The sequence below is a fragment of the Thalassophryne amazonica genome, chromosome 14 (genome assembly GCF_902500255.1).
Source record: "Thalassophryne amazonica chromosome 14, fThaAma1.1, whole genome shotgun sequence".
In the NCBI taxonomy this organism is placed as follows: domain Eukaryota; kingdom Metazoa; phylum Chordata; class Actinopteri; order Batrachoidiformes; family Batrachoididae; genus Thalassophryne; species Thalassophryne amazonica.
Window position 1 is genome coordinate 75384831 of NC_047116.1, and position 26545 is coordinate 75411375.

The 26545-nt window shown below is 40.4% G+C and overlaps 1 protein-coding gene across 2 annotated transcripts in view; it reads left to right on the forward strand.

Annotated features, from left to right (window-relative positions):
• The window catches only part of wdfy2 (WD repeat and FYVE domain containing 2), a 73967-nt gene that overhangs the window by 39284 nt on the left and 8138 nt on the right, over positions 1-26545 (forward strand). For both annotated transcript variants that reach the window (XM_034186173.1, XM_034186174.1), the window contains 5 exons: positions 5455-5509; positions 7052-7202; positions 10529-10641; positions 10856-10982; positions 22723-22828. In XM_034186173.1, coding sequence (XP_034042064.1) covers positions 5455-5509; positions 7052-7202; positions 10529-10641; positions 10856-10982; positions 22723-22828 — 552 coding nt within the window. The remainder of the gene's footprint in view (positions 1-5454; positions 5510-7051; positions 7203-10528; positions 10642-10855; positions 10983-22722; positions 22829-26545) is intronic.

Below are 26545 nucleotides of genomic sequence, written 5' to 3' on the forward strand. Positions count from 1 at the left end.
AGGCCTTGCCCAAGGGCCCTTAGTAATTTTCCAGTCAGGCGGGGATTTGAACCCACGATCTTCTGGACTCAAGCCCAACACCTTAAGCACTAGACCAAGACCTCCCTGGATTGGGAGGTGTTGGTCTGGCCAGGATTGGGAGGTCTTCACCTGCGTGCAGTGCACTGCACGCAGGTGAAGACAGTGATGAAGACACGTCTGTCTCTCACATTCCTGCAGTGTCGTCGTAGATTAAAGTATGATCTAAATGTCAGTGTTTTGTTTGGTTTCAGAAGGGAGGTGTTCACCTGAGTGAAGTGAGGGACAAATACACACACACACGCACGCGTCGCACGCACGCACGCACAGAGACACAGACAGACAGTGTAACATACTGATCAGAATACAATTTGATGAGTTTTAACAGATGTAACAATCACACTGAAAAGCCTGTGTGTGTGTGTGTGTGTGTGTGTGTGTGTGTGTGTGTGTGTGTGTGTGTGTGTGTGTGTGTGTGTGAAGCCATAAAGCTCAGGCACTTCAAAGTCTGCTGGATGTCTGTTAGAATGGATAGTGACGAGGTAACCTGTCACTGCTGATTTAAAAAAAAAAAAAAAAAAAAAAAAAAAAAAAAATATATATATATATATATATATATATATAATATTGTATTGGGCTCTGTATCAGCTGATACTCGATATTAAAAGACTTGGATCGGCTCATGGGTCACAAAGAAAACATGGTTGTCGTGAGTTGCTTAAATTCAGCACCCGCGATGCTGTCGTAATCTGACATCAGCGTTCACTCTGTTTCCAAACATGGAGGAACAGTTGGCTTTAAAGTATTGTTGGGACATCACTGAGTTCTTAACGTCAGGTCCATACCTAGTCTGACACAATTTGTATATTTTTTACTCTGTACACCAAAATGGAGTGAACAAGAAACGGTCAGTGTGTGTTTGTAGTGTGGACTTTCAGCTTTGATTTCAAGGGGAAACGGTCAGTGTGTGTTTGTAGTGTGGACTTTCAGCTTTGATTTCAAGGGGTTAAAAATAATCACATAAACCATTTAGGAATGACAGCCATTTATATACGCAGTCTCTCCATTTTCAAAGGATTTATACAATTGGACATACTAAATAGGATTATTTTTCATACAAATTAATACTTTAACTGGCAGTTTTTTTTTTTTGTTGACAAGTTAGGGGATGGATACATGAACATTTCCAAGTCACTGCTTATGTCTTAGATTTAACTTACATCAATTATTAAGAAATACAAACAATATGGTACTGTGTGGTAAATCTGTCTGGATTTGGCAGTTATAAAAAAACTGAGTGACTGTGTAACAAGGAGATCAGTGAGGGAAGCCACCAAGAAACCCGGACCACTCGGAAGGAGTTATTAGTTTTGCTAGTTTTAAGAAGAGAAACTGTGCATCGGGCAAATTTTTTCACTCACATATGACACTTTCAAGCAGGGGTGGTGGCCAAGTGGTTAATGCGCTTGGTTTCTGTGCAGAAGGTTCTGGGTTCAAATCCCACCCCTGCCACATTTCTCCATGTAATGACTTTCAAAAGTACATTGATGCAAGTTGGATTTATTTATTTATTTTTTTGTTTTTATTTTGGAGATTACAACCCCAAATCAGAAAAAAAGTTGGGACAGTGTGGAAAATGCAATAAAAGGAAAAGAAAACAGAAAAGTAATTACATTTACTTTGGCTTCTGTCTCATTGCACAGTATGAACCCCTTGAAGATTTATATTTATTTTTCTGGTCAGTTTTGTTTCATTTGTTAATCTACATCCATTCCTGCATTTCAGGCCTGCAATATGTTCCAAAAAAAGCTGGGCACTAAAACATTTACGACTTTGTAATGTTGCTCTTCCTTCTCACAACACTTCGAGGACATTTTGGCAGTGAGGATCCCATGTGATGTTATTTTGTCCCATTCTTCCTGCAAACACATCTTAATGTGAGCAACAGTACAGGGTTGTGGATGTTGCATTTTTCATTTCAGGGTGTTGAAGGCCCGAAATACAGATATGGATATTTATTAACAGATGAAATAAAGTTGACCTGACAAAACATGAACTATCTTGGAGTCATACTGACTGCAATTGTGACAGTATGAATAATGTATCCTGCCTGTGACGCTAAAATGTGGCAATACCATACAGACAGGTAGTCAGGGCAGTGTAGATAATATATTGTTGCTCAACAACACCACTCTGCGAGTTTCACCCAGGGAACTCTCTAATTGAACTAACTCGGCAATAAGGCACTCAAGTTAGTTTGCAAAAGAGAGACAGAAGTTGTTCAAAAATCCAAAGTTTATTTTATTGTTTACACTTTATTTCTTCTTTATAAAAGACAATGACACACTATTAAAAATGGGTCTTTTAAATATAAATCAAATACAGATACACCTAATGGGGTGACCAAAACAGAAAACAATAAATCAAACAGATTAATTAAAAAAAGATTAAGACCGACTCGGGGCGAATCATCGAGCTGCAGGTGGCTGATTCACTCCCCCTGCAGGACGTACAGCCGATGGCCATGACAGCCAGAAACAGTCGACATGCCAACATGAATAAGCGAAGTGCACATCTCGGGCCGAGTGGTGCATTATGGGTAGGCTAAATTTTTCGACTACCAATCCACAATCTATGGCGGCGGAAAGCAGTGAGGAGTGCTATGATTTGGATCATTTCAGCCGCTGGAAAATTGACGATTTAAAGTGTTTTTGTAAGCACCGCGGATTGCCTGTTACAACCAGGACTACGTACGGCAGTGGACAGAAATGGAAAGAAGAGCTGGCTGTGCCTGCGTGTGCTGCATCTGTACAGAAACTACCGTTCATGCCGACAAAGGAGGAAAAGAGAGCTGCTGTTGAAAATGACCAGTTCTTGTTGATAGTTGGAGACGAACAAATTTCTGACCCCTTGATGGCAACTGACGGATGGTTAGACGAAGTCCAGAGACTGAAACTGGATATTGCAGAATATTTACTACGCAGGAATGAGAAATCGTGACTCCGCCGGCTTCATAATGACTACAATGACGGTGAGTCTCACATATAACCTCTTTGGTGTCACGTTTGTTTTGATAAGTTGACAGACATACAATGATATGTGCATGCATACAGTTTGTTTTACAATATTACGTGCCACGACATTCATGGCGTGACATTACAGTCATAAGCCGATGCACGAAAACAGCACCATCAGCCACATAATTCGGCACAGTTTCAGGATATTGACAAAATAAATGTGTGCAAGAAACTTACAATTTTAGTCCATCTGGATCTTTCTTTTCTGTGGGGAAATTGTGTAGAATGAACGGAGGTTTACGACCACATTTCTTCTTTTCGTCTTTGTGGGGACTCGGCGGAGCTTTGCAATCGTGTGTTTTCAGCCAACTTTAAAGCCTATAAATTCCGTTTGAGCATTTGAAAACAGCACAATGCGCCCCTGTCATTACTGTATGCGTCACTTAAGGCTTAAAGCCTTTGAAACAGTCCCTGTAAGCCTTAACTTTTACAGTCCACTAATGCTACTGTATACGAAATTCAATGGGAGCGGTGTGAGTTTGGTAGTTGGGATTTTTGCCCCCGTTTGACCCATGCATGCACAGATGCGTTGCGCACTTCGCTTATTACGGCAGCACGGAACAGAAGGGGGCGCTACAGTGCACCACCAGACACAGCAGTCAGTCTGACATTGGACAAACGAGACAAAACAGAACCGAGCAGGGCAGAGCGAAGCAGCAGTGGTTTCCTCCAGCGATTCAGTCACACTGCGCCACTACTCTCAACCGCGATCCTAAAATTAAAACAAACACAAACATAAGTAACACATAAATGGATGTAACAGGAAGCCAAGATTGCTACACTACATACCAGTCAACTTGACGTGGAGTGGAAAATCAACACCACATGGGAGCAACCAGCAATGAACAGTGACTGGCATAAGGAGCGATAAGCAGTGTGCAGCCAGCAATAATGCTGAAATGAGTTTCTGTGAGGCAAAATAACTAAATAAGCATCTGACAGATGACATTTAGAAACTGCAGCCGCTACCGATAGCCTACCTACCACCACAGGAACGCGGAAGTGAAATGCACCACACCATGGCGTAAGCCCAACCTCCAGCAAGCGTGAGAAAGACAGGAGCTCTCTGCTCACCTTTATACGGCATTCTCCTGCAGCGATTGGCTGGAACCCAACACCAGCTGAAAGTCACCAAGGCCGATCACTACATCCTGCTACACAATGAAATAGAAATAAAAGAAAATGAAAGAATCAGTGCTGGTTTCTTTTATAAGAGTTGCATTTTCCATACTGCCCCAACGTTTTTGCGGGGCTTATATGAGGGTAGGCTGAAAAGTTCTAAGGCTCACTATAATGCAGTTAATGCATTACTCCTTCATGGGGAGCCTTAGAACTTTTCAGCCTACCCTCGTAGTTGTCAAACATATACTTACCAAATATTTCCAAAGATGTTTTCCGGATATACTTTCCCATCAGGACTTTGTCCATATTTGTATTCACTTCAGGAATATCAGATTTATTTGTCATTATATAGTGCCTGAATAGATTCTTGTCATTTGATTGGTGGTGTGTATGTCCCATGATATTGATCATTTGTCCCGTTTGCCATTGTGCTCTATTTCCCGTGAATTTTTGGCTCCATTTAGCATGCAAATTTGGCTGCATATGTTTTGTACCATCACACTCTGTGACCAGCGCATGTGCACACGCAGCACGCGCACTAGCGGTGACGGCGCTTAGCAGCTTATTGACGCTGCTCATCCTTATAACACAAAAAAACACCAAATCCACTATGATGTAAGCCATCTGGAGGCATTTGAAATACTTGCTGGGATGTATCTAGCTAAAGTAGAACCGCTGTCTGATGATGAGCTCAACAAGTTTCTGTCACAAATTTTCTCTGGACTGAGAAAAGCAGACGGCAGTCTGTACACAAGTCAGTTCACGGTATCAGCTATGGACTACATTGTCAGGATGGTTTTTGAACTATCTGACTGTTTTTACAAGTTGACTGAGAACAACTTTGGATTGGCAAGGCTGGTAACCAAGTGGTTAGTGCACTTGGTTTCGGTGCGGAAGGGTCCTGGTTCAGACCCCACCCCTGCCACATTTCTCCATATAATATGGAGTTGCATCAAAACTTGTGCCAATTCATCATGCAGATCCACCTTGGATTTGCTGTAGCGACCCCGAGTGCAAACAAGGGAGCAGCCGCAGGGACTTCCTTACTATAAATTAATAAATTATCAAATGACAAGGATCTATTTTAGGCAAATAATGAAAGTTGTTTCATTTGTTCAATGGAAAGAATATTTCATTCGGTGAAAGATAGACCGAATGAAATATTCTTTCCATTACACTCATAAACATTCATTATTTGTATAACATTTATCATCTGCATTCTCCTCTTATCTTTCAGGAGTTCATGCTGTCAGAAGACTACAATAAAATGACCCCAGCGCGCACTTACCAGGGTGAGATAGAATGGCTCTGTGTCAGACAAGATCACAAACCTGTTGTGGGCCATATACAGAGTTGTACTTTGAAATAATGCCTTCTTTTAAACGGATTTCCTTAGAATGATTTACATCTTTGAGTCTGACTTCACTCTTTTCATGGATTATTGTTGATGGTGTATACTGGCATTTACCTTCATAATAATTTTAGACATAAAGTTATTATTATATTCATAGCAGAGGTGGGACGAAGTCACCAGCAAGTCACTCTCAAGTCATGAATCGGCAAGTCCCAAGTCAAGTCTCAAGTCATAATGACCACCAGTTGTTTGCAAGCTGACTTGAGACTTGACTTGAGACTTGCCGATTCATGACTTGAGAATGACTTGACAGTGACTTTGTCCCACCTCTGATTCATAGTGTATGAATTTGCTTAAACATGTTATATCTTAAATCAGTTTCATAAATATTCAGTTCAGTTTGTGTCAAACTGTTTGTGTCAAACCAGCACAGAAAGTAACTCCAGCAGTACTGAAGGATCCTCCAAAGAGACCTCGTCCCAAAGACATACACCACCTTAGATCACTGGTTGGTGTCAAAGTTTCATAATCATACACTAAGACAAGACAAATAAGATTTGGACCTTCATTCTTGTGCAAAGATATCAGCATTGTCAGACACCTCTGTCCAGCGATCTTCTGACCCCAAAAGTTCTGTATAGATGTCCCTCGATCTCAGCGGCCAAGGGCCCAGGCACCTGAATGCCACTGCTGAATTAACAGAATCTCTTTCCAAGTTCAACACTTTCAACACATAGAGACACACGTCTGATGGCTGAGTCCATGAGGTCATTGAAAGGCTCCATGCAGTCAGTGACTTGATCCAGGACAATTACAAACCCAAACACTCAGATTCCTCACTCAACTTCTCAAGTGCTGCAATCTCTGTGTCCAGTGAATCTTCAAAGATCACAGCATCTTCTGCAAAATCAAGGCCAGTAAACCTTTTCTCACCAAAAGCACCTAAGCTGCTGGTCTCCACAACCGTAGTCAAAACCCAGTCCATGCAAGTGTTGAACAGTGTAGGATCCATTACACATACCTGATGGATGCCCATTCCACACAGCACTCACAGTACCTGGCAATGATGTCCAACAACTTGTTGGGGATTCTGTGAATTCTCACTACATCCCAGAGAGCAGCTCAGTCAACAAAATATGCCACAGCCATTCCTTGGGTCCCTAAGTTGTCATAGTTCGGCATATACTTTCTTTAAAAAATGCCTTCATTCATTTTCATAAGATTTTAATTAACATTGAATCGATAACCCCGCCTTGCGCTCTATGACTGCTGGGATAGGCTGCAGCCCCCCGTGACCCTTGATTGGACTAAGCGGTTGAAGAAGAGTGCGAGTGTTTACTTCCTGGCCCTTTCTAAATGGTCTCAGTACCACACAGAACACCCTGCCACAGTTTTGTTTCAATGTGAAGACACCACACTTCTCAGGAAAGGTTAGAGGGATTCTGTAACTGCATCTTGTGTGCTGTCTGTGTGTCCACAGCCCATCAGGGCAGAGTGACTGTGGTGCTGTTTGTGCTGGAGATGGAGTGGGTTCTCAGCACTGGCCAAGACAGGACCTTCACCTGGCACTGCTCAGAGGGCGGCCAGCAGTTGGGCATCTATCGCACTGCCGTCTGGGTTTCTGGACTCCAGTATCCTTCACACGCTGTGATCACTGTCAACATGTATACTGTGGGTTACTCTGTCATGATGTGCAAACTTCGTGGCCTCGATCAGCATTTCCCTCCCAGCCCTGCTGGTGAGAAAATTTTAAATGGCAAAAATGTAATTATTCTGATTCAAATATGAACAACAATGAACATGTCTGATGCTGCAGCATTGAGCAAGACTCAGGTCAAAAGGTTTATTCAATTAGAAGATGTCAACTAACACACTGGCAGATTTTTGATGGGGATGAAATGAAAAATGAGTGATTCCCGTAGATTGTGTCAGTCAAAACTGAAATTTTATTATGTTGTGCTCTTTTGTTCCCTGTCAATGATCCCAAAATCTTATTTTGTTGTGTCAAGAAACTTAAGGCAAATTGTAGCTTGCAGATTTCATGTTCCTGGGATTTACAAAAGCCAGGCTTTTCACAGATGAATAAATTATTTCATCCCTTTCTGTTTAACACAATATCCCAGAAACAATAAATGCTATTCTGTTCACAGATGAAATTGGTATATATGGAGGACAAACTCATTCACATGTGTGAAGTTGAGTTGACTATATCAAGTCAAAAAGCCACTTTGTTTTGCCTATGTACGTAATATCCCATAGAGGTTTCTGACACCTGCTGGTTGGTTTGTGGATGATAGATTGATGAGGGATTAGTGTGGTTGACAGTGAGACGAGACGTTTCTGCATAAAAAGTATGACATCAGAGAATTAAACTTATTGTCTGATTGTTTAACAGCAGTTAAGTTTGAAAACTCAAATAACACTGAAAGAAGTCCACACAACCCTGCTGGAAGGATTTTGTATGAATGTAGCTGAAGCAGATTTCTTTCTTCTGTCTCTCTCAACATTTGTGTGGTTTTGAAGTTACCTGTACAGTCAGGCTCATAAGTAATCGGACAGTGACAATTTGTGCAATATTGTTTCTGTACACCACAGCAACAGCTGGTTCTTGTAGTGTAGCATTGATCCAAGGGGATTCACAAAAGTAAATGAATAAATCTCATTGAACATTTAGGAATTAGAACAGTTTCCCTCACTGGTTCTATGTCTACCTTTGTCGAAAGTAGAGTTCATCATGTCCGTAGAATCGTATAGTTCTGTGTTGTCAGTACAATCATAAATGTGTAAGGCCCGAGGGTTGACAGTGCAGGTCAGAGCACAGACCAAGCTTGAAGTCAAAGGAATTGTCAGGGAAGGGAAGCAAAGATATGTTTGTTGTATATATTATGTAAGGCCTTTAGTGTTATGGTTAGATCAGAAACAAGAGTTTAGGACCCAAAATGCAGGGAGTCAAAATTAATAAAACAAATAATTTCATTGTGTGAACAAATTGGAATATATAAATGTACAAAGGCGGTGAAGAAGACACTGGAGCAACTTGACCAGAAGGTGAATGGAGTGAGTTCCCAAACCAGATGGTGGATGATGACTGAACCAAGACTAGTCAGCCACGACGGAGCTGACTGTAGACCGGAATGCTGAGGACACAAGGAAAACGGAGTGAAAAACACACAGTACAAGGAATCAGAACAGTTCATCACCACAGAGAGAAACTGAGGTCAGGTACCACAAGTTTCTGGTGATTGCAGAGAGGCAGGACCAGGGTTTAAATATAGGTGCACTTGATTACTGGCAGGTGTGCAGAATCAGCTCCATGATGTGGCACCTGGAAGAACAGGAAGGGAGGGGAAGCATAGAGTCGCTTTATACAGAGAGTAGTGACGTGACGAGCCAGAAAAAAAAAAAAAAAAAAGAAGTCACATGACTCATGGTGCCATCCTGGAGCCAAAATAGAAGAGCAGCATAGCAGAGATAACCAATGTTCTGTGAAATTTATCTGAAAAATAACTCATAAACTAAAAATAAAAAAACAACAACACAAAAACCTTAAATTCAAGTGCATGAACTAAATACATCCTCCTGACTTTTGATCACATTTAATTTAGCTTATGAAAAGCCACTTCTGGCAGGACTTTGACCTTGAAAAATTTTTCCAAGATAAAAATTGTGGAATTGGAAACTATTGGGGCAGCACAGTAGCTTAATGAGATCGATTCCCATCTGTGACCTTTCTGTGTGGAGTTTGTGTGTTCTCCCTGTGTTTGTGTGGGTTCTCTCCAGGTGCTCCAGCTTCTTCCCACATCCAAACACATGCAGGTTAGGTGGATTGGACACTTTAAAATTATCCGTAGGTGTGTGTGCAGCCGTGAATGTGTTTGTTTGTCTATATGTGGCCGTGTAACAGACTGGCATCCTGTCCAGGGTGTACATGTCTCATGACTGCTGGGACAGGCTCCAGCCCCCCACGACCCTCAAAACGGTCGAAGATGAGTGAGTGACTGGAAATTAGTGTTGGCAGAGGTTTGCGCTCCACAAGCGTGGTGTTCTTGTTCTCTGGGAAATCTAGTTTTGCTAACTGTGTTCCTGCAGTCTGGAATGAGCAGAATGATCGAAAGCTTGCCTCACTCAAGTTCCAAAAAATGCAGTGAGTGATAAGATGAATAAATAAATGAACGAGTGAGTTCATCCCCTCCAGTTTAACACAATAACTCAAAAATAATAAATATCTTTTAAATTGTACAGTGACCCAGAGATATACTGTTATTTTGTGATTATTTCATAGTGGTTATGTTGTAAAATGGAAATATTACATTGACAGCTGCACACAAGTCAGTGGAAAGGAAGAAATAATTTAGTCACAGAATAAAGAGAGCAAGAAATTTGATTGGGCAAAGTAATTACTGTCCTGTTGCATGCCGAGTGATCTTCTACTATAGTTTGAGTACTTTTCTACCGTACTCTCAGTCCTTTCTTGCTGTACTGTGAGTGCTGCTCCAGTGTAGTGTGAATACTGTCTTACTGTACTTTGAACCCCTCCTGCTATACTCTCAGTATTGTCCTACTTTACGCTGAGTACTCTCCCTCTGTATGCTGAGTGTTCTCCTATTGTGCACAGAGTACTCGCCTAAGGTAGTCTGCATACTGTCTTACTGTACCCTCTGTACTTCACCTACTATACTGTGAGTGCTCTTGTACTGTACGTTGAGTATTGTCCAACTGTGCGCTGAGTACTCCTACTGTAGTTTGGCTGTTGTCCTACTATACATTGCATGTTGTTCTAGTGTACACTCAGTGCTATACTCTGAGTACTGTCCTACTGTACTTTGAGTACTGTTCTACTGTACACCGAGTACTGTCCTTCTCTGTGCAGAATACTGTCCTACTGACTGACCGAGTGGTTTGACAGTTTTCCAGCAGGACATATTTTGTTGTGCTACTTTACTTAATATAAACTCAGGTTTGACGTGGAGACGAGACACGCCTTTGTCGGAGACCAATCTGGTCAGGTGACCATTCTGAAGCTGGAGCAGGACAGCTGCAGTCTGGTCACCACTTTTAAGGGACACACTGGTAAACTACATACACATGTTCCTGCACACATTTGTTAACCTTTTCTCAGATAATGCCTGAAAAATATTTACCTCAGTTGCTTTAAATCTGATGTCCAAACCCAATGTTTTCTTTTTCCATCCTGTGTTGTGTTAATACTGGCTTAAAAGTGTTTGCTAAGAGAATATTGTTGTGTGTTTTGAATCCCGCATGCGTGTGTTGTACTTTGCTCCAGGTAGTGTGACGGCACTGTGTTGGGACCCGGGCCAGAGGATCCTGTTTTCTGGCAGTTCAGATCACTCCATCATAATGTGGGACATTGGAGGGCGCAAAGGCACTGCCATCGAACTGCAAGGACACAAGTAATAATTGTACCATTCTTGGACTGCAACAGATTTCCTTTACCTCTTGAATCCGTGCTTTTGGTTTAGTAATTATGGTATTTTTATAATTGTAAATTCCATAAAACAGTGGAAATCACAGTTTATCTTTTCACACGGTATGTTTAAATGTCATAATTGATTAGAAGAAGAAGTCAGTCTTTTATAGGCACCGGCCTATCGCAGGTTAGTTCTCCACCCAAGACCCATTTACAGCTGGTTGGACTTGGCCAATGCAGATAGTGTCTTGTCCAAGGACGCAGACAGGTATTATGACCAAGAATCAAAGTCTGGGCTGTATGTTTGTAGTGAACTCCTTATCCAACTGTGCTACCTGCTTGACAATAATACAAGTAATAATTGATTAGGGCAAAAAAAAAATATTAAAATGCCATGAAAAAATAAATTCAATTTCTGCTTTCTGTGAATTCAGTAAAAGTACTTTCATCTGTATTTCACTGTAAGATAGCAGCTGGGTGAGACTAACGCACGGGTTGAGTGTGCAGTGTCGGCACAAACCATTCAGAAAATGGGGGTGGTTGAGCGTGCAGTGTCGGCACAAACCATTCGGAGGAAGTGGGTGTCCGCACTAGGTGGCGAGTATGCCGTGGCCGAAGATGGCCGAAGTTTACAGAGCGCTAGGTGGTGAAAAAAAAACTCCCAAATGCCATGTAAAATATGCATAATATTATGCATATAAATAAATAATATGCAAAATAAAATACAGAAACCAAAATTATGGCAGTAAAATCCCTCATCAATGTCAAGGATGATAAACTATAATACTAAAATGCCTTATCACTTTTTTCTGATGTCAAGGATATATATATATTTTTAATGTGCATTGTACACACACACACACACACACACACACACACACATACATACATATATATATATATATATATATATATATATATATATATATATATATATATATATATATATATATATATATATATATATATATATATATATATTAGAGCCCGACCGATATATCGGCTAGCCGATATTATCGGCCGATATAAGCCCTTTTCAAAGTACTCACTATCGGCCGATAATTTCTCATAAACAGAACAGTTACTGAAATAATGTTTGCGTCGGCAATGTAAAATGTCCTTGCACCGTTTGTCCAGTAGATGGAGCTCTGACTTCATTCAACTGAGAGCTGCTTACACCCCTGCTTAAATGTGTTCATCACCGGCCCCCATAGTTCACCGTCACACTGCAATGATCGGCTGACAAAAGCATACAAGTAAGTTTATAAGGATGTTGTTTGTAATAACTTTGCGATTACATTCACTCCACATTTCTCCCGTTTCAGTTCAACTCAGTTTGATTAACTCAGTTTAAGTAGTAATGTGTCAAATGTGCTTCATTGGATCGGTCACTCTTTTTATTAAGCCCACGTTGTGTAGACCTTATTTCTAGCATGAAAAACTTTCATTTACTCCTAAAGGGTTGAAACATTCAGATTCACTGGTCGTCCGGAAGGGTTCTGGGAATTACTGCCATTCACCATTAACCCTCTGGGGCCGATGCCGTCGTATACGACGGCTGGGACCAAACTTTACTAAATTGTAAATAACGTTTTAATGATATGAGATAGAAATGTACTTTTTTTTTTTGCTGAAAAGTTAACTCCACAGACTTTCGATCCACCGTTGGCCATCTTGGTACTCCTCAGAAGATGTTTGATGACGTGCACAATGTGAGTGTCCAATTGGAGTTGGTTCTCTGTCACATGGTTTTCCAAACTCCAATCGTAGGGCAGATTTACCTCACGTTATATGGCAAAGATCATTTTCAGGAGTGATATCTTACTAGTTGGCCCGTTTGAATAGCCCCCTAACTGCTCCAATTGCATTTTTGCATTTTTTGAACTTGAAAATTCTTCTCTGTTATAAAGTTAATCAATATGAGGACAAAGCTTCAGCTTTTAGCTCATACCTTTTTTGTTAAGGGTCCAAAAAAGAGCATTTTATTCATAAAAAATATATATATATCGGCTGATTTATCGGCTATCGGCAAATCAGCCGATTTATCGATTATGGGCAGTTTTTTCCTCCAAAAATCGGCATCGGCCTCAAAAAGTCCATATCAGTCAGGCTCTAATACACGTGTGTGTGTGTGTGTATATATATATATATATATATATATATATATATATATATATATATACGAGGGCTGTCAATAAAGTAACGGTCCTTTTTATTTTTTTCAAAAACTATATGGATTTCATTCATATGTTTTTACGTCAGACATGCTTGAACCCTCGTGCGCATGCGTGAGTTTTTCCACGCCTGTCGGTGACGTCATTCGCCTGTGAGCACTCCTTGTGGGAGGAGTCGTCCAGCCCTTCGTCGGAATTCCTTTGTCTGAGAAGTTGCTGAGAGACTGGCGCTTTGTTTGATCAAAATTTTTTCTAAACCTGTGAGACACATCGAAGTGGACACGGTTCGAAAAATTAAGCTGGTTTTCAATGAAAATTTTAACGGCTGATGAGAGATTTTGAGGTGATTCTGTCGCTTTAAGGACTTTTCACGGTGCGAGACGTCGCGCAGCGCTCTCAGGCAGCGTCATCAGCCTGTTCAAGCTGAAAACCTCCACATTTCAGGCTCTATTGATCCAGGACGTCGTGAGAGAACAGAGAAGTTTCAGAAGAATTCGGTTTCAGCATTTTATCCGGATATTCCACTGTTAAAGGAGATTTTTTTTTAATGAAAGACGTGCGGACGGGTCCGCGCGTCGGGACGCAGCCGACGCGGTGCGGCGGCACAGGAAAAACACCTCCGTGTTGATAACCATTTGTAAAATCCAGGCGGCTTTTGATGGCTTTCAGTGGAGTGAGTATATGAGAAATTGTTTAACAGGCAGGACATGTTCCAACTTGTCCTTAAGGCTTTCAACAGAGGTGTTTTTCCTGTGGTGGAGCGTCGCGGCGGCTGCATCCCGACGCGCGGACCCGTCCGCACATCTTTCATTAAAAAAATCTCCTTTAACAGTGGAATATCCGGATAAAATGCTGAAACCGACTTCTTCTGAAACTTCTCTGTTCTCTCACGACGTCCTGGATCAATAGAGCCTGAAATGTGAAGGTTTTCAGCTTGAACAGTCTGATGACGCCGCCTGAGAGCGCTGCGCGACGTCTCGCACCGTGAAAAGTCCTTAAAGCGACAGTCTCACCTCAAAATCTCTCATCAGCCGTTAAAATTTTCACTGAAAACCAGCTTAATTTTTCGAACCGTGTCCACTTCGATGTGTCTCACAGGTTTAGAAAAAAATTTGATCAAACAACGCGCCAGTCTCTCAGCAACTTCTCAGACAAAGGAATTCCGACGAGGGGCTGGATGACTCCTCCCACAAGGAGTGCTCACAGGCGAATGACGTCACCGACAGGCGTGGAAAAACTCACGCATGCGCACGAGGGTTCAAGCATGTCTGACGTAAAAACATATGAATGAAATCCATATAGTTTTTGAAAAAAATAAAAAGGACCGTTACTTTATTAACAGACCTCGTATATATATATAGGGTGTCCCAAAAAATATACTAGATTTAAAACACTCTTTGACCCTTAAATGCTACAAACTTGATCATTTATGTTTCTTTTTTACTTGTATAGACCCTGAAGTTTATGTTGATGCCAAGCAAGACTCAGGAAAATGCCAAGATTAACCATACTACAGTGAAAAAAAATTATTGAGTTTTGGCACCAGACCAAGAGTGTCAAACAGGTGCAGCGACTTTATGCTAGACTGACAATGCAGGACCAATATTGACATTGGTATGAAAAACTTCAACCTTTCAGCTTTCTATCCAGCCATAAATTTATTTCCTAGAGATATGCTTTGACCATTTTCTTTGCTGATAAAATGTTGCATATTGCATGTTGCAGTCTTAGGAACAACAATTAGGCCCCATTTAAAAAAAAAAAAAAAAAAAAATCCTTGACATCATAAAAAAGTGATGAGGGATTTTTTTCTTAGAAACAGAGAACAAACAGTTCATTCAAATTTTGAAGTTGGGAAATTCCCCTTGTAATATGAATTAACATAAATTTATGGCACTCAGTTCATGTCATTCTCAAGGATTCACAGCCCTGGTTCTTCTTTCCTGAAGCTTGTGGCCATCAGCAAGACAAGATTTATTTATTTTATTTTATTTTTTAATTGAACACAATAAAACAATATAGAAAACATACATCTTCTTGTAGGGACTATACATTTTCATCCAATAAAAGTGTTGTCAAAATACAGAGAAATATAAAGTAAGAATTATAAAACAGAAATCAGAAAGAAAATGCAGGGACCACCTAGAAAGCAAAATCTTGGGCATAATTCAAATAAGCAAGAAACGAGATATATCCTAACAGACCTTTCTAGCTATTTTGTTGGTGCGGCAAGACAAGCAGCACATACAAGTGACAAGTAGCTCATCTTGTCGGGACACCGTTCGTTCATCCACAGCATACTCGCCACCGAGTGCTGACACCTCCATCCTCCGAATGGTTTGTACCGACTCTGCACACTCAACCCATAGCAGCTGTGCTGGTCTGTGCACACCTGATGGTGTCTGATCTCAGAAGTGAGGCAGAGTAGGTCGTCATTAGTATTTGGCGAGAGAACTGTTTAGGAACACCAGGAGCTGTGTGTCTGTGTTCATGTGGAACATAGTGCAGCAGATAAGTGAAACAATCGTGCAAATGGTGATAAAAGCATCAAATTCGGCAGAAATACTCCTTAGACACTCCTCTTTTGAAAAAACAACTGGCCACTTGATTTTTCAATCGGTGGTCAGGTAGGGGTCAATTGAATAATTACACAGAGGTCAAAATTAACAGATGCGCCAATCATATTGAAAAAATTCCACATTATTTGCCTGATCATAAAGTTTCCAAAAAGGTAAAAAGTGATACAAATTATTGGTTGAGCTAATAGGATTAATAAATGGAATAGTTTTGACATTGTTGAATGCTTGGTCTCCAAAGTAAAGGTCAAACAAGGTTTACGTCTATTGGATTCTCTGACATGTAACATATGTTACCCCGTAACATGATAAGTAAGGATGATACATGGTCCAAACTATTCCTTTTTAGAACTGTGTTAACTCAACTAGTAATTTGCATCAGTTTTTACCAAAATTGGAACAACTTCAACTTTTGACCCCTGTACAAAATAAAACTGACCTTTGTCACCATTCTTGCTGTTTTTATACCATAACTCCATAGAATTCAGTCACAGATAGTACAAACTATACCTTTTTGGAATCTTTATGATCAGGCAAATAATGTGGAATATTTTTCAATATGATTGGAGCATCTTTTAATTTTGACCTCTGTGTAATTCTTCAATTGGCCCCTACCTGACCACCTTCAAGTGGCCAATCGTTTTTTTCAAAAGAGGATTGTCTGAGGAGTATTTCTGCCGAATTTGATGCTTTTTTCACCATTTGCAGGATTCCCCTCTAAATATTCTCTTATCCATTGCACTAACAGGAGTTGTGTCAGGAAAGGCGTCTCGCATAAAGCAAGTCAGATTCAAATGGGAATCTCTACTGGATCCTCTGTGGTGACCCTGAGCATCTGGGGACAGCTGAAAGACATTGGTGGATACAACCACCACAAATAATTCACAAAAAAATGCTGCATGCGAGTGTGCAACATTTGCTCGACTATCGCAGAAGAAATGGGGTTCACACCCTGAATGTCAAAAACTCTCTCTGAAACTCCAGCAACTCCATAGATTGCAAGTGGTTTCAGAGAAACGTGCTACGGCTGTGCCACAGTGGTGCACCAGTGGAATTGTTCATTTGGGATGGTACATCAGTTTTCTGACATTCGTTTATAGCACATATGCATGACAGTGGCACACGTTTTGTGGGAGACACGTCATGTCTGGTTATAAAAGGTCACATATATAAGACACTTCTATGATGGCTGCAAAGGGACTGCTGCACAAGAGATTACACACCATCACACTAGTGATTGTGCCATCATTGTGCATATGCAGACAGTTCCTGTGTGACCATCACAGAAGAGTCTTATATATGTGACTGCAAATTTGTTTTGGCCAAACACTCAGCAACTCAACAATGAGGAAACTGCTTCTGCAACAGACTGTGACTCTGTTGTCTTCTTCAGTTGTATCTCAGTATGATGCTGAGGTATCTAAGGCAGATAAGAAACCTTTTTCAAACTAAAAAGCAGTCACATACACTTCTGCTCAGAATTTACAACATTCCTGAATTTTAAGTAAAGAATTTAAAAGATATTCACAAATAAATGGAAACAAGCCAGTTTAGTGTAATCAGAAAGTGTAATCAGAAACAAAATGCTTTTATACAGTTAAAAAAAAGCCAAACAAACATAAAATATATACATGACAATTAATGTCTATACCTTCATATATTAGTAGTAGATCATCACTGTTCCAGCCAATTTTCTTGAGACAGGTCAGGAGATGGATCATAAACATTTCCAAGTCATTGAATATGTCTTGGACTTCATTTACATCAAACACACAGACCGCTCAGTGGAAATGGGGCTTTACTGTCATTTTGACCTTGGGGACTAGCCAGAAATCAGACGGAGCCATGTCAGGAGAGTACAGAGCCTGATGAATCAGAGGAATGTTGTGTTTGGCCAGGGAAGCCTGAATCATCTGAGCAGAATGGGTGGGTGCATTGTCATGATGGCGCTGCCAAGTTTCTGCCACCCACAGATCTGGCTGTTGCAGCGCACAGCATCATGAAGGTGATGTCAGACCTCCTGATAATATGTTTTATTAATATTTTGGCCTTTTGGTGCTTACTCATGATGCACCACCCCACAGGATTCAAACAAAAAAAGGTTAACATGACCGTGCTTTCTTTGGCCTCGGCGATGTTGGATGTTTACATTGCGATGACTGAAATTTGGTTTCTGGTTCACACCCATAAATCCATGACCCATCGCTAGTGATGAAGTGTTCAGGAGGTTGGGGTCACTGTTTGCGCATTCCAGCATGTCCTGTAAGACTTCTAGACACAGTTGCTTCTGCTCTGCCGTTAGCAGCTTTGGCACAAATTTTCCTGACACTCTCCGCATAAACAAATCCTACATCAAAATAAAATGTATCAAACCTTTGCTTATCCTCACTTCACCTGCAAGTTCTTGGATGGTCATCCACGACCAAAGTCTGTACTGTGTCAGTCACTTGGTCATTTTGGCTTATGGGTGGCCTATCAGACCATGCTTCGCTTGCCACTGATGTGCACCCATTTTTGAAGCAGTTATGCCACTCTTTCTCATCATCACCAGAACCCTGCTGAATCTTGCGAATGGTTTCCGTTTGGGTATCACCAAGCTTTTAGCAAAATTTGATACAATACCTTTGCTGAAGTTGTTACATTATGTAATAATAGCAAATGAGAATCCGATGGGTACTCAGTACATGTGTTGGATGTCAAAATCCAACCCCTTGTCGACATTGTGACACCTGGGTAATGGATCAATTAGGGGATTGCATACCTGTCAACCACTTTGAGGTGTTCGCCATACTCCGTCTTCCCTTTGGTCTTTCCCTCTTAAAAAGAGAGGGAAAAGTGTGGGCAGCTATAGACATTTTTTTTCTCAATTTATACAATTTGAACAGTATATATAACAAGAAGCATCACAGTACTGCCTCAAACAATGTTGGCTGTTGAACTTATAATGTTGTTTGACATTGATTATATGTGCATATGTTACACTGTTTACACAAACTGTGTAAACAGTATAGCACGTCTGTTGTTTGACACGTCACGTCTGATATATATTGATTATATTCAATCAATCAGTGTGGTCAGAGGACCACATTGGAAATATGTGTATTTTATAATTTTATGTTTTATCCTCTGTGCTATTTATAGGGGTGGTGGCCAAGTGGTTAATGCGCTTGGTTTCAGTTCGGAAGGCTCTGGGTTCGAATCCCACCCCTGCCACATTTCTCCATGTAATGTGGAGTTGCGTCAGGAAGGGCATCCGGCGTAAAACCTGTGCCAAATCAACATGCAGATCCACCTTGGATTTGCTGTGGCGACCCCGAGTGCAAACAAGGGAGCAGCCGAAGGGACTTACTATCCTCTGTGCTATTTATGTATTGTATTTTACATGTATGAATTTTACCAAATGAATCCATCCATCTATCTTTTCACAATATTATATATTATTGTTAAATATTTATGGGTGACTGGTCTCCATATTTCATTGATTTCAAGTATCAAAATTGAGAAAATAAAATTTGTAAAAAAAAAAAAAAAAAAAAAAAAGAGAGAAAATTAATAAAGATCAAAAGGGGAACTGGCAACAAAGCAATAACTTTTGAAATATGGAGATTGAAAAAAGAGAAATGTGAAAATATTTCGAAATTGAAATGAAAATAATTTGTCTCAATATGACCTCTTTAATTATTATCAGGCGTGGCACAAACTGTACGGACACAACTGCAAAATCACATGACCGATAGAGTTCAAAAAGGGGTTTAATTGGTTCAACAGGCAGGTGGTTGGTACACGTGTGGTCCAGCAGTGTGGCAGAGGTAGCAGGCAGACGAGAGACTGAGGCGTAGTCAAAAAACAGGCACAGGCCAAAATACACAGCGTAAGGGCAATCAGAGGCAAGCCAGTCTTGAGGTCAAAAACAGGCAAAGTCAAAATACCGACAAGGACAACAGGACAAAACAAGGCACGGGGCGGAGGCTGGAAAGTGACACAAAGTCAACGATCTGGCAGTGAGCTGTGAGACTGTGAGGGCTTAAATAACTGGTGGTGTAATTAGTGAAACAAGATGCAAGTGTCAGTGAAAGTTCTGGAAGGGGGTGTGACTAGTGAACAGAGATACTGTATGCATGGGACAAGATAGTGAAGGCAGGAAAACAGAGTGGAGTGATGAAAGAGACAAAGGTGCAAGAGCAGGAGTGAATGAAAATGCAAAGCAAACAGAATCAAAGTGTGGGAGACAAAGACACAAGAGCTGGTGCAGGGGCAATCAAAGGCAATAACAGAAACCATGAACAGAATAAAATACAACTATGACCAGGACAGAGCATGAACATAAGAACTGAAAACAAAACCCGACATTATAGCATAACTAAAATCACATATAAGATGAGCAAAATAAACTACTGATAAACAGAGAATAAACAAACCCGGTGACTACAGAATAATGCAATTAATAAAACAAGATAACTGAAAAACAGAAAATGCAATAAATAACAAATGGAACATAATCAGATATAAAGCACTGCAGATAAATAACAAAAGCCTGTGACTAAAGCATAATATAATAAATGTGATAAACAGAATGAAACTAAGAGTAAAGCAACTAAGGGACCAAGAGTGAAAGCAAATAATAACCAATAAAGCAAAAGTAAATACGTGGCAAAGAAAAGATACACAGAGACTAAAAGAAACAAAACCAATCACAACCGAAGCAAGACCATGGCAACCTGACATGATATGAATAAAACACAGAAGATTCAGAACCTGAAGAACCAAAAACTTAGGACATGAACCCATCATGGGCGGGAGCCTGACAATTATGTTATTGGATCTAGGACCATTTAATTTTTAAATCTGTCCACTGAACATTAAAATCTGCATAACATCACAAATCAAACATTTTTAGAGTAGTTTAAACCTGTTGGAGCTCCGTGAGGCTGTTGTTAATTAACAGTTTTTAAGCTGAACACAGTGGCGACGGGCTCCACCTCTCTCGTGACCTTTAATTGGCATAAGCAGGTATAGAAAATGAATAACTATATTGGTGTGCAGAGGAAAATGTCAGTGTCCAAATACTTATGGGCCTGATTGAATGATTATCTTAAGGCAGTGAAACGACATGTCCCAGTAGTAGAGAAGCTTGAATCTTCGACTGGACTGGGTTGCTTGACACGAGGACGTTTCGCTTTAAATCGCAGAAGCTTCCTCAGCTAAAATTCTTGCTCTGGTAGTCTAACTTCTGTCTTGACTCTTGTAGAGAAGAATAAACAGAAGCCACAAAAGCTGGAGTTTTACACTGTCTTGACTCTTGCTTTTGCTCCAGCTTTTGTGGCTTCTTGACTCTTGTAGAGTCAAGACAGAAGTCAGACTACCAGAGCAAGAATTTTAGCTGAGGAAGCTTCTGCGATTTGAAGCGAAACGTCCTTGTGTCAAGCAACCCAGTCCAGTCGAAGATTCAAGCTTCTCTACTATGGAAACCACCTGGACAACTGAGAGCCTACACAGAAACGACATGTCCCAGTGTTCTTTCTGTTCCCTTTATGTTGTCAGAAAGTCTGTCCTCAGTACTTCACTGTGCTAGAACATGATGCTTCACTACTGCAGCGTCACTGAGCCTCTCTGGACATCGACTTTGCAAACTATCCTCTCGGAGGCTGTTGCAAAGTAAAATGTGCTAAGTAAGGTGTTCTCTGTTAAAGCACGGGCACTTTGTACACCCAAACCTCATGCTGCTGTTGCTGTAGAGAGCATATTCAGAAAATGTGACTCAGAGCTGCGGAAAGTTCCGTGATTGTAACAGAACACTACTATATATAAATACTGAATAAAATTTGCATAGGATTAGAAAGTGAACTGATGTATATGGATTTATATAACTGAATTTGTCAGGAGTCGAGGCTCAGCAGTGACTGTGCAGCTGATGCACATCACACAGACGTTGTTCCGGAAGCAGAGCCAGTTTGTGGTGGTCTCAACCAGCACCCATCACAGACAGGACATGGGCCAGCATGGTCCCGCGTGCACTCCCCCAACTCTATAAAGTTAGTATCATTAGAAATCTTAGGATGTCTACATTACAAAAATAACTGGCAACAGTAAAAATACTGGGAATCACTAGGAAATATGAGCACTTTTATTGACCTACCCTACCAAGAAAAAAAAAAAATCTGATTATTATCTGATATTTTTTTCTGCACAACATAAAGAATTACCAAATCATCATCTTTTAAGCAAATGGGACATATAAGACACCAAATGAATGAATGTCTTTACGTAGAATTGACTACATTTTGAGTTATGTGCCTAGTTTTCTTGTTCAGGTCAGAGGGTTTGCCTTCATACAAACCCCCATGTCTGTCGAAGGATGTAATGACATACTCTTGACCTACTTCATGTGTGGCCTCTTCTGCTACTCGCAGGCATTCTCTGACAGTTTTGTATTCCGTAATATGGTGGTTAGTGACAGGGTAGTAAAACAATGTTGTCATATGCTGAATATTGTTTTGGCGTCATTTGGCTAAATGACCCAAATCTGTTTAATGTGAAACCTGCTTTCTTACTTTTCTTGTTTTTGCAGCTTTTGTACTGTTTCCTGAATACTTTCAATAAATGTGTCAGCAGTTGAAATAAATTTCAGCAGCTGAAATAAATGTGCCAGGAGCTGAAAATTTGCATGCACTGTTTCACTGTTCCTCCAGTCACAGAGTTCCTGACCTTGGTCTATGTGTTTATATACGGTGTGTATCAATGACTGCAGTCATCTCAGATTATTTACTCCAGCTTGTCTCGTTGCATCTTTATTTGGGTTTGAGGAATTGCATAAACTGTATTCAGGTGGATACCCAGTTGATCTTGGATCTTTTGGGCTCTGATCTCTTGAATAAGATGTGTGTAGAAACAGTGAGACCATGTGTACATGGGAAGTAAGTCTTTGAACCGCTACTTTATTTAAGACCAATACATGTCTTTGTGTCCATTGCAGTGACAAAGTTCAGGGTTTGTGCTATGCTTCGCACACACGGCAGCTCATCTCCTGCAGCTCGGACGGTATCATTGTCATCTGGAACATGGACGTTACTCGACAAGAGGTGAGGGGAGGATTGTTGGTGTTTCATGAACCTGCTGAGTGGTAACTAGGAGGTGATGAGCAGGAAATGGTTTTATATGTTTGCGTGACTCCTGAGAGAGAAGTCAACATGCTTGACAAACTGTGTTCTATGCTGAATTTGTTTCTAAAATATATTTTCACAGCAGTTGCATTAAAAGTCACCAGATTAGCAGATGATTTCACCGTGCAGACAGCTTGAATCAGCCTTGTGGTTTTTGTGTTCTGACAGTTTGTACACATTTGATTGTAACTTGGTTCCACAAGGCACAGCCGACTGGAATGGTATGTTCCACTTTTTCAACTCATGCAAATATTCTTTTATTGCACAAATGGGAAATCTTATTTGTATAATACAGCAGGCCAGTTCAGACTATAAATGATTCTAAACAGAGCTTGTGGCGCAAGAACTTTTGGGTGTGTCTGAGAGACATATCTTTGTGACTCTGGTGAGATTTGAACACCAAACGTCTCGCACACGAGTCCAGTGTTCTTACCAGATCAGCCAACCTTCACCTGTAACTGGTATCTTGCCAATAATGCCACTTGTAACTGGGAAATATATCCCTCTTTGTGGCTCCGGTGGGGTTCAATCACCAGACTTCACACTCTCAAGACCAATGCAGTACCAGGTCAGAAAAAAAGAGGATCGGGTAGGAACATGTTTCAATCTGGATTACACCTTGTTACATGGGCATGCACACAGCGGTACTGTATGTGCTGATGTCTGTGGTTATAACAAGACTTTTTCACAAAGATCAATGTACTTGTTATTATATGAAAAGTATCTTCTGCTGAAGAATGCAAGATGTTCTTTATGGGATGATGGATGTACGTATATTACATTTCCAGAGGGGATCTGAAGAGTTCAGTGAACAGTGAGTCTTAGAACAAACCAGCCTGCAGAAACTTACTGACCGTTGCGGTCTGCTGCCCAGTCCAGTCATTTTGACTCGGCTGCAGTAAAGTTGCCCGCCACTCTCAGCAAAATATAACAATCTGCATTGTGTTTTAATTTTAGTTTAAATGTTAGCCTGGCATTAAAATAACTGAGCAACGAAATTCACATTAAAGTAAGTAATATTTATTTTAAGAGGCACTTACGAAAGAGGCTTAAAAGTTGACACCAGCTTAAGGAATACATCAGAAATTCTTATAGGACTTGTTTTGTCCTTTAAGTGGCTGATTGTTATGTAGACTGTTTATTTTGAAATAACTCTCGACAGCTTTGGTTTCAGCCACGTGTGTTAATGACTGTATGAGCACAATTCTCCAGATGTTTGTGCTTTCCCAGGAGAAAGTAGATGAGCTCACTGTTCTGCTTATTCACATACACAATCAGAGTGCCTCAAACAGAGATTGAGATCCATGCTGGCTGAATAAAGTGACATTTTTGTTATAAAAATGCAGGTCTCACATTGTTGACTGAAAAAAATTCAGGATTTTTAAGATTTTTATATTTTGGCAAATTCAGGATTTTTAAGATTTTTATATTTTGGCACACGGTGTTTACTGTTGCTGTATGGCTTTAGTGTATTTCGTGTATGGCTATAGGTTTGTGGTTGAAATGTTACCGTTTCAAATCTCACACAAAGATTTGGTATGTCGAGGTTATAAAAAATATTAACAATACGTTAGCTGGTTTCTATAAACTATATCTTCCATTTTTAATCTACTGGAAGTGAGTCATCATCAACAGTATAAAACCTTGTTACTGCTTCAATCAATCAGTCAATATTTATTTATAAAGCCCTTTATAGCAGCCAGGCGTGTCCAAAGTCCTTTACAGTAAACTCAAAATGGCACATAAAAACAAAACATATCACAGCACCACCAGGTATTAAAAGCCAGTTTAAATAAATAAGTCTTAAGCTTCAATTTAAAAAAGTGTATTCAGGAGGTATCTTGTTCCACTATCCGGGGCCAGCTATCACAAAAGCACGATCACCCCAGTGTTTGTATTTTGACCTTGAACATCTAAGCAAAGCTGACCAGCTGCCCGTAATGTCCTACTGTAATGGTGGAGAATTAAATTTTCAGACAGGTAGGAAGGTGCAATGCCATTAATACCCTTAAAAACAAACATTAAAATCTTAAAATCAATTTAAAAACAAACTGGAAGCCAGTGGAGTGAGCACAGTACAGGTGTAATATGCTCATGTCTGGAAGTATTCGTTAAAAGCATCAGCATTTTGCACAAGTAGGAGGTGTGCAAGAGATGACTGGCTAATACCAGCATAAAGGTCATTACAGTTATCAAGTCTGGAGCTGATGAAAGCATGAATGGCTATCTCAAGTTCACATCTACTGAAAAAAGGCTTTACTTTAGCCAGAAGACGTAGGTGGAAAAACCTGCTTTGACAACAGTTTATCTGTTGATTGAACCTCAACCATCTATCAAATATCACTCCCAAGTTCCTGATTGCTGGTTTTACATAATTAGCCAAAGCACCAAAGTTTGATGTTACCACATTCGGCATGCAGGTTGTAGCTTTGCCCAAATAGTCTCTGATTCTGTGTTTAATTGTTCTTTAGTTGTAACTTTATTGGCTTGTCATACGATATGTGGACAGGACCGCAATCATTTTTGTTGAGCTTTGTGTTGCCCGCTGTGTTTACATGTGTGATTGTTTACATAAGAATGATACCAATATTTTAGCTACCTGTTAATACAGGAAACAGCAGGGTTTCACCAACTTTAAAGATTTGGCGCATTTCGCAGGCATTACTGGTCATGCTGCTGCTCTCGATCTCCTCTGCTGTGTGTCGAAGTTGCACAATGGGTGGGGCTTAGTCAGCTCCACCTCGTGATGCGTAACGTGACAGCGACCATGAACCAGGTGATAACGTGCTGTTCAAGGTGTTTTTGACAATGACTTTGTTTCAAAGTGGCACCTCACAGCTCTGGCATGGCAACAGTTGTGTTTATGCTAAGCGAAGCCAATTAATGCAAATGAGCCAAAATGTTGATTTTTATTATTTATTAAAAAAAACCTGTTTGTTTTTGTTTAAAAGCCAATTCCAGAGTCAGTTTTATTTGTTTTCATTTGGTTCCCCCGGAGGAGCTGGGGAAGGTGTGTGTGGATCGGGAGGTCTGGGCGGCTTTGCTTGAGCTGCTGCCCCCGCGACCCGACTCCGGATAAAGCGGAAGAAAATGGATGGATGGATGGATAGGTTTTATTTTAGATATTTTGATGTTTTTTCCACATTCCAATTCCAATCTCTGCATATTCCTAAAAAATGGCCTTTTTTTAAGGGTGAACTTTGCATAATCGGTGGTATGAAACTGTTAATATGCAATAATGTGCATCTTAATTCTGGGACATTATATCAAAGAGAATAAATACCAATCAATCAATAAATCAATCAACATTTATTTATAAAGCGCTTTACAGCACCGACTGGTGTCCAAAGTGCTTAACATTAAAAACACAAAACACATATAAAATTTGAAAACAACACATAAAAAAGAACATAAAAATAACAAAACATGTCACCTCCCCACTAAGTGTTAAAAGCCAGTTTAAATAAATAAGTCTTTAACTTAGATTTAAAAAGTGCTAGGTCAGGAATAGTACGTAACTCAAGAGGTAGCTCATTCCACAGTCTGGGGCCAGCTACCGCGAAAGCATGATCACCCCAGCGTTTATATCTTGACCTTGGAACATCTAAGTAAAGCTGGCCAGACGCCCTTAATGTC